This window comes from Plecotus auritus, assembly GCF_963455305.1.
Source record: "Plecotus auritus genome assembly, chromosome: 11".
Lineage (NCBI taxonomy): Eukaryota > Metazoa > Chordata > Mammalia > Chiroptera > Vespertilionidae > Plecotus > Plecotus auritus.
In genome coordinates, this window is record NC_137777.1 from 52,131,270 (window position 1) to 52,149,185 (window position 17,916).

Here is a 17,916-nt window from a genome sequence, read left to right on the forward strand (position 1 = left end):
AAAACATGCAATACCTGACTATTTAGTCAGGGGCACTGACCTCTTTTCTCTTAGCTTGTCAAATTAAAAAATGACAACAGCCAACACAACAATAGCCTTTAGGTGTGAATAAATCAAAATTATACCTATTTTTGGTCAGATCAGCAAAAAATATAATCAGTGTGCTATAGAATTTTAGCAATTAGTTTATGTGTGCCATGAAATGAAAAAGGCTGAAATTCAAACACAGTGTCTAATGTTCAGGTTCTATTTTGTTATCTACCTATTTGCTTGTCCATCCATTTATCCATCCATCCATATATCCATCCTAACTACTTTAAGCAGGTCCAACCTTCTGCAAAAATAAAAAGCCAGCGATGTTAGTTCTCAGCATCTGTGCTGCCCAAAACAGGTTCCAATTATAATGTTCCCCCCTTTGAAGCCACGTGAATCTCCACAAAGCACCACTTGACAGATACTTTAACCTAGTGGACCGGGCCCCCTGGAGGGAACCGCAGGCCCTGGGGGGCAGGTGGCAGAGGACAAAGAGGGCGCTGGTGCTCCTACAATCACACCACAGGCCAGCAGCTTCCTGCCCCACCCATTTATCACCATGTCCCAAACTCAATATGACAGCTCTGAAACTGCACCTAAGCTGATGCTTTTATTGAGCATTTATACTAAGCTTTTTAAAATCACTGGCCCTGAGGCAGATCTTCTTCAACCCCGGTGTTTTCTTAGTGAGTGGGTATTCACAGATGTGGCGGCTTTCTTCATACCTTTTTGAAGACTCGCCTGCTGACAACATTATTCATGGTGTGTTTCTGAAAGCAAAGAAGAGTCTGTTAGGTTAAGCCCTGTGGCCCTACTCCCCAGTCCCGAGAGTCGGGTGCAGATGGAGAAACTGAGCCGCTCGGGAGGCCTGCTTCAAGTAGGAGCATCTAAAGAGTTCCATTTGGAGGGAACTCACCGCCATCATTTTCCCATGCACGATCTGTCTTTTGATTGTTGTCTCCTTGCCAAGCCATCTTTGGACATGGACCAATGAGTCGCCGTCTAACCTTACGATGCTCTATGAATGCATAAAGGAATCAGTTAGAAACAGCAATTCACTACACTCTAACCAACACAAGACGACACTTTAATTTCTATTCTGAAATTTTTTCCTCCCAAATCCTCACCTCAGTTCTTGTTATAATTTAATGCCATCAGACTAGAGAAACCTCCAGAGATTGTTCACTTAGCACCCTCCTCCACCAGACAGACAGTACCCGAGCGGTTTGTGGAGAATTGTTTTCCTCTATGTGCTTTTAAATTTTTTTATTTACTTATATTTTTTTTGTTAATTCTCACCCGAGGATATGTTCAAGAGAGTGGATGGGAGAGAAGGAGGGAGGGAGGGTGGGAGGGAGGGAAGGAGAAAGAGAGAGAGAGAGAGACATCCATGTGAGAGAGACATCCATGTGAGAGAGACACATGGATTGGTTGCCTCTCGCACGCGCCCAGACCAGGGCCTGGGATGGAACTGCAACCCAGGTACGTGCCCTTGACTGGGAAGCGAACCTGAGACCCTTCGGTTCTCGGGCTGACGCTCTACCCACTGGGCACACTGGCCAGGGCTATATGCTTTTTTATTTTTGTCTAAAGTTTTACATATGTCTCCTTTTTCCATGATTGACCCCCCGCCCCACCCACCTATTACCACCCCAGGCAAGCCCCCACCGCCCCAGTGTCTGTGTCCATTGGTTATGCTAATGTGCATGCGTACAAGTCTTTTGGTTGCTCTCTAACCCCCCCACTGACAGCAAAGAGAGATCAGAAAAAAAGTGAAAACAGGTTAAAGTCTGGGCCCTGTCAACCATCAGAATAATTTGCAAAAAGGTTGACTTTGGAGATGTGCAACATAATGGGCTCAACAAGGTAACCAGTCAGATTAGATATGAATGAACCTCGCCCATCCACCTTCTAGGCTTTTCCTGATGGGAAAGACCCGGACCATTTGGTTCTTACCTTCACTTTCCGGCCGTCTGCTGTGGTTTCGTCAAACTCTTCCCCCAGCGTGAAGGAGATCTCGAAGTTCTTGAAGGAGGTCTCTGTCCTGATGCTCACCTTGCCCCCAGGGGCGCTGATGCTGATTCTGGGCTTCTCCACGGCGGCCAGGTGCCGGATGGCGCCGGGCACTCCTGTGGGGCAGACACAGCAGTGGCGTTTAGGAAGAAGTGCCAACCGTCTTCTTGGCAGCAACGTGAAAAGCGTGCGAGCTCCAGGAGGAGGCCGGGGACCACCCAGCCTTCTGGGCCCACCCCCGTGGCCAATGGAGAGCCTGGTGACCCCAGTCAGCCCCAAACTGGGACCCACCCCCACGTCCACCACCAGTAGAATGGACAAATAGGCCGTGTGTGTGTGTGTGTGTGGTGTGTGGTGTGTGTGTGTGTGTGTGTGTGTGGTGTGTGTGTGTGTGTGTATGTGTGTGTATGTGTGTGTGTATGTGTGGTGTGTATGTGTGTGTGTATGTGTGTGTATGTGTGGTGTGTGTGTGGTGTGTGTGTGTGTGTGTGGTGTGTGTATGTGTGGTGTGTATGTGTGTGTGTGTGTATGTGTGTGTGTGGTGTGTGTGTGTGTGTGTATGTGTGGTGTGTGTGTGTGTGTGGTGTGTGTGTGTGTGTATGTGTGTGTGTGTGGTGTGTGTATGTGTGGTGTGTATGTGTGTGTGTATGTGTGTGTGTGTGTGTGGTGTGTGTATGTGTGGTGTGTATGTGTGTGGTGTGTGTGTGTGTATGTGTGTGTGTGTATGTGTGGTGTGTATGTGTGTGTGTATGTGTGTGTGTATGTGTGGTGTGTGTGTGTGTGTGGTGTGTGTGTGTGTGTGTGGTGTGTGTATGTGTGGTGTGTATGTGTGTGTGGTGTGTATGTGTGTGTGTGGTGTGTGTATGTGTGGTGTGTATGTGTGTGTGTGTGTGTATGTGTGTGTGTGTGGTGTGTGTGTGTGTATGTGTGTGTGTGGTGTGTGTATGTGTGGTGTGTATGTGTGTGTGTATGTGTGTGTGTGTATGTGTGGTGTGTGTGTGTGTGTGTGGTGTGTGTGTGTGTGTGTGGTGTGTGTATGTGTGGTGTGTATGTGTGTGTGTGTATGTGTGGTGTGTGTGTGTGTCTGGTGTGTGTGTGTGTGTATGTGTGTGTGTGGTGTGTGTATGTGTGGTGTGTATGTGTGTGTGTGTGTGTGTGTGTGTGTGGTGTGTGTATGTGTGGTGTGTATGTGTGTGGTGTGTGTGTGTGTGTGTGTGTGTGTGTGTGTGTGTGTGCCCGCGCCAGAGGAGAGGACGCTGCACTGAAAACCAGCGAGCTCCTGCGACTCGCCACCTGGGCGAACCTCACACCTGACGCTGAGCGAAAGGAGCCAGACACGAAAGTGCGCACTCTCCTCGCAGAGGTCCCCGGGGTCAAGGGGACTGAGGGGTCCACCACTGCCCGTCTCCCCCTCCTCCCCGGGCAGAGGCCCCGTTTGGGGAGGCTGAGGCCCCAGGTCTGGCCCACAGGGTCGTGGTTGGTGGGGGGTCAGTGCTGACCCCCTCTTTCCCGGGCCAGACCTAGGTAGACCCCCAGGGGAGGCTCCCCCAGAGAACGGAGACATCCTCGAAGGCTCAAACCTGGCCGCTTGTCAAGAAGACCTGCCCCCCCCCCAAGGATGAACCCCGGGTTCTGAAGACAAATCTAACCGCCGACCCTTTGCCAAAAAAGGCCACTGTCGGTATGAGGATCTCTGTGCCTCCCGCCACCCAGGCGGCAGCGCGCCTTTGTGACACTGCCTTCCGCCGAGCTGGAGGCCGCCCCGGGCATGCAGCGGCCACGCATTTCCCCGCGGCCCCGCCCTGGGCACGCAGCGGCCACGCATTTCCCCGTGGTCCCGGACCCGGACAGTGCTGTGCGGCTGTTCCACCCCCGCCCTCAGTCAGTCCCACCCACCCCGTCCCCCCTCCCCCATTTGGGGTCCAGAGTTGTGTTTCATCACTGGGGTGAGGTGGGCACTCTTTCTGCTGAGCCGGCCTCCAGAGTCTGGCCTTCAGGACCCCATCTCTGCTCCCTCGCTGCCTCCTGGGTCCTCCCCCCTCGCCACAGCCTGCGGAGCAGGAGGGGACCGGGTGCCGCCTCCTGTGCGTCTGTCCCCCAGCCCCGGGCCGCCCTCGAGTCCTGAGCCTGGAGCAGTGCCTCCCACGCCCTCGGCTGCTTGTCTCCAGGCCCCTCCTGTGCGAGCCCTGCCCCTCCCCCATGCTGGCAGCTGCTCCGAGGAACTCCTGCCACCTGGGGTCAAGTTTGGATGACGGGACAGAGTCCCTTCCGAACCCCTGCTCTTGGACCCGTCGTTTCACTGTCAGTAGCATGGCCCCCACCGCCGTGGCCTGTGAAGGCTGCGCTTGGGGGACGGCAGGGGCCCGGGCATGTCTGCAGCTCCCCCACTAGTGTTTCTGCCAAAACGAGTGAGGCTCTTGGTGCCCTCTGGGCTCTCCTCTCCCCAACAAGGGAGCACTGGCAACTTCCCGCGAGACTGCCTCCCTGCCCCCCCCCCCCCCCCCCCCCCCCCCCCCCCCCCCCCCGTTCTTCTGGTGTCGCTTTTTCTCGGTTTGACAGGGGCCCATGAGGTGTGCTCTAAACCCTCTGGTGGGCCTACCCTCTTCCTCCACAACCGCGTTCCTTAGACCGGTCCTGGGAGGCCCCAGGCCTTCCGTGTGAATTCTGTGATCTCCACCTGGACAGTCCTGCGCCCTCTGCCCACCTCCGTCCCTGTGTCACAGACTCAGTCTTGATCTGGCCCTGAGGACTTGGGTCAGGAGTTGTGTGGGCAAGAGGGGGGGTGAGAGCCATTGGAGAACTGAAAATGAATTTTTTTCTTTTTAACATTTTTTTATATTAGTAATAAATGCAGTGGAAACAACAAAAAGAATTTTAATACACTATTTTTCTTAAAAATATCAAGAAGCTAGAGGCCCGATGCACAAAATTTGTGCAAGGGGCTCAGCCCCTGCCACAGCCGCGGCTCCCACCACTGCGGCTTCATCCGGAAGGTTTCCGGGAGGTCATTTGGAAGGTCGTCCAGTCTAATTAGCATATTACACTGTTATTATTACAGATACAAATTTCAAAGCACCTACACTGCGCTAAAAGCACACGACATAAAGTCCAAACTCCTGTCTCACACGCAGGCTCAGTCCTGTGTGGCCGAGGGAAGAAGAGGTGGCAAACCAGACCAACTGGCTGAGAAGCCGGCCCTGCTGTTCAGGTTGGGACTGTCCATCATCATACATGACCCCTCTTCGCTGCCTCCACACCCAGTGTGATATCAAACTCATTTCACATTCAGACCGTGGGAGGACAGGACCGGTCCAGCTGCCAGGAAGCAGTGCCGGCCGTGGTCCAGAGGAGGGCAGGGCGAGTTGTTAAAGCCGGAATCCAGCACACAGCCCGGGCTCGTTATCTCAGTAGTGGAATGCGCACAACTATGGGCCTTACCTCACAGGTGTGTGGGAGATGAAGTGGGAGGACTTAGATGGTAAGTGGCACATAGTAGGTGCTCAGCTGTATGCTCTCTTGCCTCTGTCTAATCGGAGCTCCCAATCAGCACAAATGCTACTCTTGCCAGAAGCTCTGTTTCTTAGATACCCCCAAATTTAAACTCAAAGCAGATGAGTCTATGAATCCATGAAGAGATAGGGAAACATGTTTCTTATTAGTCCCTGAGAAGTTAATACTGATTATGCAAGAGAAACAAAGATTACATTATGAACACACTGACTTCTTACAATGCATTGATTATTTCAGCCAAGTTTTTAAAATTAGGTTAAAAAATTCTTTATTTTTATATACAGTTTGTTATTGCAAGGGAGGTTTCTCTTAATTATTTAAAATCACTAAATTAGATAGTAAATAATTACTGTTCTTCTAGCATTAGTAAAGAATAGTTTAGTTGCTATAGACCCGAGCCACTATTATAGATGTTTATGCAATGTGGATAAAAGTGCAACAGTGGGTAGAGTTTACACTTCTGAGAAATAGCCAATGGTGAGACATTTAATGAGAAAAAACGTTCCATTTTCCCAATAAAATTTTTGAAATTCTTCAAAATAATGTTTTGAAAATATCTTACACAGGTATCAGAACTCTAAAAATTAACCAACTGAAAACTTTGTTGCTATTGCTCTTTTGAAGTTATAACTTAAAGCAAACCTTGAAACAAATTTAGTTGATAAATTTAATTATAGATAGTTATTAGTATCCATAAATTTGAAGCTGGGTAAAGCTACTCGATGAAATGATCAAGTTAAAGAGAAACTCTACCAGGGGGTTATTTCCAAAATATTTTGAAGTATTTCCATAAAGAATAAATGGACTTAAATATATGAATGATGACTAGAAGGAAATACATGTATGTGAGTCCTGTAGTCCCAAAAGAGACAATTATTACTAATAATAGAAAAAGCAAAAGTAGCTACGTAAACTTTGTTAATCTCAAGTGAGCATGCCTTAGGATCACAAATGAAAGAGAGGACTATAAGAACACCCATGGTGAAGTCCAAACCCAGCCCCATCACAAGAGCATGGCCAGTTTCCAAACCTTGCAATGGTATTTCTCACCCAGTTGTTCCAAGTACTCCTCGAAGTTTTCACTGGATTCCAGTTTCCAAGTTCCCAAGAAGGGCTCAACCATGATGGAGAGCTTGCTGAGGAGAGGCACTCACACCCGGAAGCCAAGGAACATGGGCAATCCAGTGCTCCCCACATCTTCATTTACAAGGCACCTTCGTCATGTGACTTCTGGAATGGCCAATGGGCAGCAGCAAGACCAGAGAGTCTGGGCACTGGCGTGGACTCATTTTATCTACCTCCAAATTAAAGTGCAGAAAATTAACATGTAAGTTGAATTTAGGTCAACAATTACAGCTTCTAGCAAAGGGATTTATACACCGGGGTCACCTGATATGAATAGCTTGTGGAATGGAAACACTCCAATAGAGAGCAGCCTTTTGAATGAATGCCTAGTCAACTTGGAAGGAATCTCCTGGCGATGTCTAAGAACACTGGCTGAGGTGTTTTCCCACCTGGTACAAGGACACCCTTGCTTGGCTGCACCTCAGGTGTTTTTTGTTTGCACACTGCCTGAGAACTCTCTTCATTGATGTAGTACCTTCCACTCCCTTCCTTGAGGATTGATAAACTGATAGCAGTTAATGTAACTGAAATATCTACACTTGCTTGGAGTGAGGTGTGGGCTGTTATTAATATTATCATTGTTCTTCATCAAGAGTAATTGTGGACTGGAAGGAAAAGTAACAATTATCATTGATTAATGTTCTGTGATTTAAGCTCAGAAAGGGAAGTAGAGCTAATGCTTGGAAAATTCATTTTTTAGGCTTACAAAGTAAGCTCGGTGTTAATATATACCACTTGAAATTGTGAGGGAAAGTTTTCTGGAGAAATACAGTATTTGGATACATGCATTCTAAAGACCAAGGAGCAGGTGATTTAAATCTTTATGCAGTGTGTCTGAAAGCATCTTTTGCAACCCAGATAATGGAGGTGGACCTTGCAGGTATATCTACACTAATAAAAATGAAAGATGCAAATTGACCCTACCTTCATGATGCCCACCAGCCAATCAGGAGTGAGTATGCAAATTAACCCAACAAAGATGGCGCTGAGTATAATGCAACCATGTGTGCCTGTACGACAAAGAGAGAGGCTTAAGGAAAGGCAAACGTTTAAACATAGAATAAATGACACTGCCACCAAGAAAGAGCACACTTAATTACACTTTGGACTTTTCACAGTCAGTAAGGACACCTGTATTTTGTGCTTTATGATTCACATGATCTGATCATTTGATTTGGGCCATTACAAACAAAAAGGCACTGTTGGTTTTGGTTGAGGTAATGAACTGAGATTTCAGATTTCTTAGTTGTTTTCTTCTTTGCCCAAGTTCCCAGATTCTCAAAACTCTAGGATTAGTTTTGGGAGGGATGAGAGAAGAAAATATGTAAATACTCAGGAGGATTAAAATCAGATAGCAGTTGAGATTATAGCCATGGTTTTTGAGTTGGCAATGAATCGGTTTGAAATTCATGAGCCTGGCCTCTGGCCAGGCGGGCGCGGAATGCTTGTGTTGTTGCAGGCCAGGCTGAGGGATCCTCCCCTCTCGTGCACGAATTTCGTGCACTGGGCCTCTAGTTCAGCAATAAAAAGGAATGAAGTACTTATACATGCTACAACGTGGATGAGTCTTGAAAACATTATGCCAGGTGGAAGAAGCCAGACATGGGAGGCCACATGTATATGATTCCACTTATCTATAATAATAAAAGGGTAATATGCTAATTAGACTGGGTGACTGAACATCTTCTGGATATCCGACTTCCTTCCGGACAGTTAGGGGACTACCAGGCCGGCAGGGGGCAGTTGGGGGATGACCAGGCTGGCAGGGGTGCAGTTGGGGGGCAACCAGGCTGGCAGGGGGGCAGTTGGGGAGCGACCAGGCAGGCAGGCAGGCGAGCAGTTAGGAGCCAGCGGTCCCGGATTGTGAGATTGGGCCTAAACTGGCAGTCGGACATCCCTCAAGGGGTCTCTGATTGGAGAGGGTGCAGGCTGGACTGAGGGAAGCCCCCTGCCCTGTGCATGAATTTCATGCACCGGGCCTCTAGTGTTAAATATTCTTCAAAGAAGTATTTTTTCAAGCCATCTCTTTGTGGGGAAAAAAATTTTTAAAGGTTGGTGTTTTGGCACCACAAGTTTATAACGTAAATAGGCTAAAGAATTTCTTTTGATGAACACATATAAAGAGGAAATTTATAATGCAATGTATTCATAGGTGGAATAGTTACTAAGATATATGGGGGGTAAAATGGGAAGCAAAACCCTAGAGTCAATTTCAGGAAACTAGGACACGGGCTCAAGATTAAGTGCCTTCCCAGTTGACAGAGTCCTCAGAGGTGATGCTCTAATGAAGAGATCTTGCCTAACCAGTTCTAGGTGTGCACGCATCTCTCCAGAAGACAGCAGACCTACATGGCCACTCGTGTTTGCCAGTGGGTGCGGGGGACAAGGTCTCCTGTTAGTGGAGCCACCCTTTCTTCAGTCCCCTTTCCATTGATGGATCCAGAAAGCAATGTGGTGGCCCCTTTTAGAACCCATAAGGCCCATGAGACCAATGGGAAAGTCAGATTCTGGCTTCTATAGGAGGTCCTTACCCCCTGAGAGAGCCCGACTCCAAGGTAATGTGGAGACAGGGTGGCAGGGAGCAAAGCGGGAGGAGCGGGCCACTTCATTTCTGAAATTCTGATCATCTGACCAATAAGTTCCATTAATCTTTCACGAGTTTTGTGTTGGAGTTTTTGTGACTTGCACCTCAAGCCTTCGTCATCGATATGCCTTTGTAAATAGCTTCCCTGGAATCATGAATTTGGACTCTCAAAGCAACAATTCCACGCAGCCTGGGCATTGGCCATGCACACAGCCTCTTGGCACCACTGTCTCTCCAGGCCCAACTCCAGCGTCCCTGCGACACTGGCTCAGAGCTGGTGATCTTTTTTGTGTGACACAGCTCCCTTTTCACAGACGTTTCTTGGAGAACGTTCTGCATAGTATTGCAACGAGTTAATGTCCCGCGGCCCCCGAGCTACTTTATGAGTGCACCAAGCAAAGAAACCATTTCTTAGTCGCCTCTGCATCCCTAAGACGGTGCCTGGCATATTGTAGGTGCTCAGTAAGTGCTTGGTGAGTGAACAAAGACAATCAGCAGCATTTACTTCTTTTTCACTGAGTCTCTCTCCTTGCTGATCCGAGTCTCTCCAGCAGTGACCAGGGATGAGGTCTGAATGCACTGCTCCCGCCGGGCCTGCCTGTGTGATGGGCCCTTCATTACGGTCCTCGGCCGGGGGCTTCACAGCCTCCCTCGCCTCGCTCAGCATCTCAGGATCATGCTGTGTCTGCGGCCTCAACCCAGACAGTCCTGTTCATGCTGCCCGCGCCCCCGCACCCCGCCTTTGGCACCTTTGTTTGAGCATAAAAACAAACCAAACCCAAACCATTTCCTCAAGTAAAAATAGTTCAAGTTTGAATGTTCTTAATTGTTAATGCTAATAAAGGATCTAGGATACACTAATTTGTTATAGAAAGTTACACATCCTGTTCCATGATAATTTCAATGCTTATTTCTCCATTATCTCATTTATATGCTTCTCCAATATCGCGTTGTCTATATAAACTTTCTTTCTCATGACATTTTAGATACTAAGCAGTTTTAATAAATTTTAATTTTGAGATGCTACCTTCTCCATCGGTGACACATACTGTAAAGTTAAGCATACCAGAGATATGCCTGGTAATTTGTTGCTGTATATATACTATTTTAACCATACTATATTTTTTTTCTAATTTTGTTATTGTGGTAAAATACACATAACATAAAATTAACTGTCTTAACCAATGCAGTTCAGTGATATTAAATACACTCATATTGTTGCGCAACCACCCCTAACATCCATCTCCAGAACTTTTCATCTTGCAAGATGGAAACCCTGTCCCCATTAAACAATAACTCCCCTCTCTTCCTCTCCGCCAGCTCTGACAACCACCGTTCTACATCCCGTCTCTATGATTCTGACTCTTCTAAGATCTCATATAAGAGGAATCGTACAGTACCCGGTGGGGACGTTTTGTTGTTGTGACTGGCTGATTTCACTCAGCACGGCCGCGAGGGTCATTCACGTTGTAGCATAGCTCAGAACTTCCTTTGATGCTTAATAATATTGCATTGAATGAATAGGCCACATTATGCTTATCCATTCATCTGTCCGCAGACCCTTGGACTGCTGCTGCATTTTAGCTCAATTCTTCTGATCAGCAATGGATCTCCTGGCCTCCTCATATGCTGGTGTTTTATATAGGCTAGGTGTTCAGAAAATAATGAGCATGTTTTTAAAGGAAGTATTAGAAACACGACTAATTCACCTACAGCACACATTTTAGCAGATGCTGGCTTACCATATAGTTTAGAAATTTCATTCTATGTACATGGTCCTCCAGTGCGCTTGAGACGTGCCTCAAAGCTCCCACGGGGCAGAGAAGTAACTCACACACCCCTGCCTGAAAAGCCTCATTAGCATTTTTGCCTGCGTTATATGTTGAAATTCTATGCAGATTTTATTTGAATAAAAGGTTCCACGGGTGAGGAAAACCTGGAAAACCACTGTGAGGACATTTGCATCGTTACTCATTACAGGCTGTCGCCTCGTTTCCAGAATGAATATTGCGGGATTATCTGCTCTCACCAGGCCTGCCTGTGTGAAAGACCCTTCATTATGGTCCTTGGCCAGGAGAGGGCTTCACAGCCTCCCTCCGCCTCGCTCAGCGTCTCAGGATCATGCAGAGTCTGCGGCCTCAACCCAGACGCTCATTCTTGAGAGACTCCAGAGATAACTTGGTTTGCCAATAACTTTTCAGGGTAAAAATGGTAGCCTAGACCCTTTTCCTATGACCTGCATTGTGACTCTACTTCTCTCTTTCATTGCTCCAGGACAGGCAGGTGTGAGTGACCGCACCCGGGCCAGCAGGCTGTGAACTCCTCAGGACAGGCAGGTGTGAGTGACCGCACCCGGGCCAGCAGGTGTGAACTCCTCGGGATAGGCATGTGTGAGTGACCACACCTGGGCCAGCAGGCTGTGAACTCCAGGACAGGCAGGTGTGAGTGACTGCACCCGGGCCAGGAGGCTATGAACCAGACTTCCCTGGTTTTGTTGCACTTCACAGATACTGTGTTTTTTTATGAATGGAAAGTTTGTGGTAACCTTGTGTTGGCCAAGTCTATCAACACCATTTTTCCAACAGCATTTGCTCATGTCATGTCTCTGGGTCACACTTTGGCAATTCTCACAATATTTCAAACTTTTTCATTATTATTAGTCTACTGTGCACGAAATTCTTACACAGGTAGGGTCCCTAGGCCTGGCTGGTGATCAGGGCCGATCTGTGGGGTGACCAGCAGGGCAATTGGGGGGTCCCCGCTGGCACCTGCCTTGGCTGGCCTGGGGCCTGCAGGCTGGGGGCAGCTCCTGCATTGAGCGTCTGCCTCCTGGTGGTCAGTGGGCTTCATAGTGACCAGTCATTCTGCCCTTTGCATATTGGGCTTTTATTATACAGAATTTCTTAAGACCTGTGGCCAGTGATCTCTGATGTTACTAGGACAAGACCCTGCACCAGCAATAAGGTGACGACTCGCTGAAGGCCCAGATCATGGTTAGCGTTTTTTAGCACTAAAGAACTTTTTCATTAAGGTGTGTGCATTGTTTTAGACATACTGCCATTGCACACTTAACAGTGGAAATATAACTTTTATTTGCCCTGGGAAACCCAAAATTTCATATGACTTGCTTTATCTCAGAGGTGGCCTGGAACTGAACCCACAAAATCTCCTAGGGTGCGTGTCACCCTCCCGAACCACGGTTTCACTTTCCACAGTTTCATTTATCCAAGGCCAACTGAGGTAGGAGAACATAAATGGGAAATTCCAGAAATAAGCAACTCATCACTTTTAAGCCGCACGCTGTTCTGAGGAGCACGATGACACTCACCCTGTCCTTCTCTGTCCCGCCTGGGACATGACTCATCCCTTGGTCCAGCGTCGCCCCACCTGCTAGCCACTCGGTAGCACCCTGGGTATCAGGTCAAAGATCTCAGTATGGTGGTGCTTGCGTTCAAGTAAGACTTATTATACTTAGTGATGCCACAGTCACAAAACTTGTATTAAGTATATTATTATATTTGTTCTACCATATTTATTATTACTTGTGTTAATATCTTACTGTGCCTAATTTATAAATTAAGCGTTACCATAGTTATGGGTGTATAGAAAAATCACAGCATGTGTGGGGTTTGGTACTCTCCGTGGTTTCAGACAGCCACGGGGGTTCTTGGAACATATCCCGTGGAGAAGGGGGAGCTACTGCAAGTTTTACTTTTAAAACTGCCTTCGGTTTCTGCTCTGCGAGAGTTACTTGACTGAAGACACACTAAAGAAGAACTCCATATTTCATAATAGCATGTGTATCCATTTCTACCAAGACATGGGAAATTCATGAATATTATATGTTTTACCTTGGATTATTATGAAGAACCATATTGCTTACACCAGAAACAAAGCAATGGTACAATTTTCTATTTCTTGCACTGAGTTAGAAGAACTCTCTGGCACAATAAAGAAATCATTACATCACCTTCTAACTCTAAAATGTTTTATTTAACCAATGCAACCACATTGAATAAATTCTGATTGGGGGAAGTTAGTTGCTTGCTAATTAGTGGACAACAACAATATACGTTTGGACAATATATCCAGCAGAATGTCACAGAGCTCGATGCAAACGTCAGTCCAGGTCACTGTCCCTCGGCTCACGCTCTCTCGTAAACTCTGGTGGAAGTGACGCCTTTCATGACACACTCCTAGATACACAAAAACATTCTTGGTCAACCACGTCCCTTTGTTTATTGTCTCCTTCAGGGTTAGGCCAGCTATTTGTTCCTATATATGCCTGATGTAATAAATCAGGGCAATATTAAGACCAAGAAGATACACGTTTCCCCCTTAAGGAGCCTCACAATCTAGATGGCAATGAGGGCTACAAGCAGAAGTGCGTGATGCAGCCTGGTGCGTGCTAGGGTCAGGCAGTGCTTCCCGGTGGAGAGCACGCCAGGCTGAGCCGCAGGCACAAGGGCAACAGAAGGAACCCCATAATCCCGACGGAATCACTGCTTGTGCCCCAGAAGCAGCAGCGTTATCCGTGTGTTGGGGCAGAATGGTGGTTGGAGATGGCCTCGCAGGAGGATCTGGCAGCGAGAACATACTCACCACCACGAGTTTATCATCCACTCGCTTCCTCTTGATGGTGGTTGACTTCCCATCCCACTTCTGCACCTGCACAAGGGCGCCTCCATCTAAGGTGATGAGGCTCTGGGTACGACAGAAAGCAGGTGCGCTTTTACACGGCGCAGGGAAAGCGCACAGAAACCGCGCCGCCTTGTGCGGCGGCATCCTTGAGGGCATTCGAAACTCTAAATTACGAGAATATGTGGCCGCAAGAAATTAAATGAATGTCAACATATGCTATGATCAGAACGTCATACAAACATGCATTCAAAAAATGCTGTGAAAGAATATAGATCCTAAACCTGCGTTGAGATGGTAGTATCCTAAGTAATTTGGAAACTCTGTAAATTTCTCTAACATTATGTTACTTAATCCACTTCAAATACTCTATACATCAAGTGACAAAAATTATGTTAATTGTTTCTTAAAATAATAAGGACAACTTTATAAGAAGGAGTGAAAGTCACCAATTAGATATCGGAGGCAACAAAGTTCAGAGGGCGGGGGGGGGGGGGGGGGGGGGGCGGGGCAGGGGCCTCCGGCCTGTGGGGGGCGGTCTTTCCGCTCAGGGCAGCCGCTGGCCGCGGTGGGCAGTGCCTGGTGGTTGGAAACCAGGCTTTCCCTCCACCCCGACCCCTCGCTCCTCACCTTGACTTTTCTGTCGTCTGCAGTGACTTCGTCAAATTCCTGGCCCAGTTTGAAGGAGATCTCCGTGTTTTTAAAGGTACTTTCCGACTTAATGGTGATCACATCCCCATTGACGCTGATGGTCATGTTGGGCTTGGCCATGCCGGCCACTTTCCTGGTGGCAAAGCCCACTCCTGCGGGGGGAGGAGAGGCGGCACGTTTACGGGGTCCTGGCACATCTCTAAGAAAGAGCTGCGGGTGGCTACGCTTGTGCACGCACGTGAGAGTAGGGGGCACGTGTGCATGAAGGGGAAACGGCGAGTTTCCGGATCCCCTCCATCAAACAGCTGCTGCAGAGAAGCAATGAGGCGAATCTTTATAGAAACGCACGAAGCACAACTGGCTGTAGGTTGTCCTTTAAATCTCCCCTCTGTTCGGAGGCAGCCCCCCAGGAGACCGCTGTCCCTTTTCAACCAGAACGCGCCTTTGGGAATGTGTGTGTCTCCCACGGTCACTGCCCTTAGCCAGCCTCTGGGTTCCCTCAGTTCAAGACACACTGGGCAATGCGACCTTGTTTTCTTAAATAAACATGACCTCGTGCGCAGTGGAGGACAGAATCCTCACCAGGAGATGGGCCATTAGAGAGTTACTCCCTTAAAAAATGTCATCCCCTTGGGTGTCCAAAGATAACATCTCACAGCATCTCTCTCACATCACTCCACCAGGAGATGAGATTCGGATGGATCCCCCAAAGGCAAACCATTTCCTCCATTCATGTCATGTTAGAACGGTGATGTGGCCCCACCCATGCAGGCAGGGTTAAAGAGGACCTCACAGCGACCGTGAAATTTCAGCGTTCAAGAAGCCACTGTTTCAGTGAGTTTAATAATCAATGCTTTGCTTGCCAATCACCTAAGTTACAAATTTCTCCTTTTTCTTAGGAGGAATCTACTTTTCTTGCTAAGGGAATGGGATGACAATTTATGTGTGTTGGGTTTCTTTAAACACGTGTACGTAAGTCTCAGCTCCTGCTTTGACTAGAGGTCGCTCACAGACACCAAAGGTTAGAAATGGGGACCAGAGGGAGAAATAGCGAACAAACAGCGGGTGCTGAGGCTCTGATTCAGCTCCCTGCCGGAGACGTGCCACAGGCGGGAACATGATAAGCTGCTTCTCCAAGTCCGGACTCTGTTACAAAACAGAACATCAAATACAGGGAGGGCGTCAGCACAGCAGCCGGCTCCAGTCCGCGGTGGCTCCAGGGAGGCCAGCCTTCTCCATTTGACTGCTTCTTCCCTGTTGACCGACCATCAACCAGAGCAGCTAATTTAAGGAGGCATCTTATTGTCTTATCACCAGAATTTTATCATTTTAAATGTAAACAGTAGAAGTGTAAAATGTTTCTAAAAATCAATAGCTAAGTAGCCTCAAATCCTGGCATTTCCATATCAGCACCTATTAGTTTATGGAATCAAAATTAATGGATATTCTGGAAAGTTAAGTCTCACTCATGCTGAAGTCCCTGATTTCCCTCTTTCACTATAAACAAGGAAAATAGTGGTTATAGACACGCAAAAAATCATGCTGTATGCCTTGGGGGGAGGTTAAATTTGAGGTTCAGGGAATAAATTCTAACCCCTAATAAAGACACTGTGTGAAAGTCCTTCCCGATTCACCCCTGGGGAGGATTTGGTCATGCTCGGGTTCGGGGGGGCTCTCAAGGTGAGAGAGGCGTTGATCGGCTGCCTCCTGCACACCCACTGCTGGGGATGAGCCCTGCCTCCCTACAACCTTGCTCTGCTCCTTAATTGCCTGGGGACCTTCACATTCCCCTTTTAAATGACTCAGTCATTCTATGGCACCCCATGGATTTGCTAGTCACAGAAACATTTAAGCCCTTTAAGGAACACACTCTCTAAAATTAAGACTTTTAGGGGAAAGGGGCTGGGTGCTGTATGGAAAAGGTGAAGGGATTAAGCAAAACAAACAAACAAAAAATCAACAACCTCACAGACACAGTATGGGGACTACCAGAGGGAAAGAGGGGTGGGGGCAGGTAGAAGAGGATAAAGGAGAACAAATAATGATGGAAGGAGACTTGACTCGGGGTGGTGAACACACAATACAATATACAGATGATGTATATAGAATTGTATACCTGAAACCTATATAATTTTATTAACCAATGTCACCTCAATAAATTCAATAAAAAAAAGTATTTTGCCCCACACATTTTAATGGATTGACATTAAGACAATAAAGTAATTGGTTAACAGGTGAGAAATACAGTGTCAAAGGACATTACTGCATGCTAGGAAATAAATATAGTTGTATTTCCAAGTTAAAGCTCCTTTTTAATGTTTTTATTGATTTCAGAGAGAGGAAGGGAGAGGGAGAGAAAGTTAGAAACATCAATGATGAGAGAGAAGCATTGATTGGCTGCCTCCTGCACGCCCCCTACTAGGGATCGAGCCCAAAACCCAGGCATGTGCCCTGACTGGGAATCAAACCAGCAACCTCCTGGTGCATGGGTTGATGCTCAACCACTGAGCCACCCCAGCCGGGCTATTGCTCCTTTTTCTATGCAAGAAGGAATGAAAGAAGAGCAGGCAAAGAGCCAAGTAAACCAAAGATGCCCAAGGTTAGCAATCAAATGAAATCTTTCAGCTCTGTAGCCCATAAAAATTCCTTTTAGACCCTTCTTCTTCTTGGTTCACCTGTCATTGTGACTTTGGTCTACTCTACACTGTCTCTACAAACAAATGGTCTCACTTGCTATTTTTGTAGCCTCCAACAGAAAGCAGCGTTCCATATCCAGCAGTGCTTCCAGAGTGAAAGCAGCCATAGCCCCTATTGCCCAGAGAAAAGGGCATGCATGCAGCCCTCCCGCCACGTGCTTGCTTACCCACTTCTTTCATGTAATCATCGAAGTTTTCACTGGAGACCATTTTCCAGGTACCTACAAAGGCGTCACACATTTTGAGAGCTGACCGGGACTATTCTGTCAGGTGGGAAGAAGCTGCTGCCCTTGGGACGGTGCTGTGTCTGTCTGAGTCCCAGTGACGCCCTTTTAAAGATACCCAGAACACGTGATCGGAGGAAGGACCAATGGGGAATGATGTCGGACCATTTCCTTCTCTACCAGACTCTGCATTTTCCCCTCTGAGTCATGTTCCTCACAGAAATTTCTCAACTTTGGTTCTCCCTGGCAGACGGTCACTGGCCTGAGAGTACAGATTATTTTTAACTGCTCACGGGATATGTCAAACATGCCTGTTTTGAAGGTTTTAATCCTCGATGCATTGTGTTTCCCTCTATTATTTTCAGACACATTTATCCCAGTGGAGAGCACAGCCAGGTAATTATCTCAGGGTGAACTCTGACCCCTTTTTCTGGAGTTTCTA

General features: G+C 47.5%; 2 protein-coding genes across 2 annotated transcripts; both read right to left on the reverse strand.

Annotated features, from left to right (window-relative positions):
• Positions 1-464: 464 nt before the first annotated feature.
• Positions 465-6,730, reverse strand: LOC308236678 (fatty acid-binding protein 9-like; the record flags this gene model as incomplete). Its single annotated transcript, XM_080646557.1, has 5 exons — positions 6,607-6,730; positions 1,990-2,162; positions 950-1,051; positions 759-803; positions 465-500 (listed from the first exon to the last, which is right to left on the reverse strand). Exons 1-5 carry the CDS (start codon positions 6,677-6,679, stop codon positions 465-467), a joined length of 429 nt encoding a protein of 142 aa, XP_080502683.1. The 5' UTR covers positions 6,680-6,730.
• Positions 6,731-12,335: 5,605 nt separating this feature from the next.
• Positions 12,336-17,676, reverse strand: LOC308236836 (fatty acid-binding protein, adipocyte). The gene is made up of 4 exons (XM_080646944.1): positions 17,418-17,676; positions 14,534-14,706; positions 13,868-13,969; positions 12,336-13,461 (listed from the first exon to the last, which is right to left on the reverse strand). The coding sequence occupies exons 1-4, from the start codon at positions 17,488-17,490 to the stop codon at positions 13,411-13,413; spliced, it is 399 nt and encodes a 132-aa protein (XP_080503070.1). The 5' UTR covers positions 17,491-17,676; the 3' UTR covers positions 12,336-13,410.
• Positions 17,677-17,916: the final 240 nt, after the last annotated feature.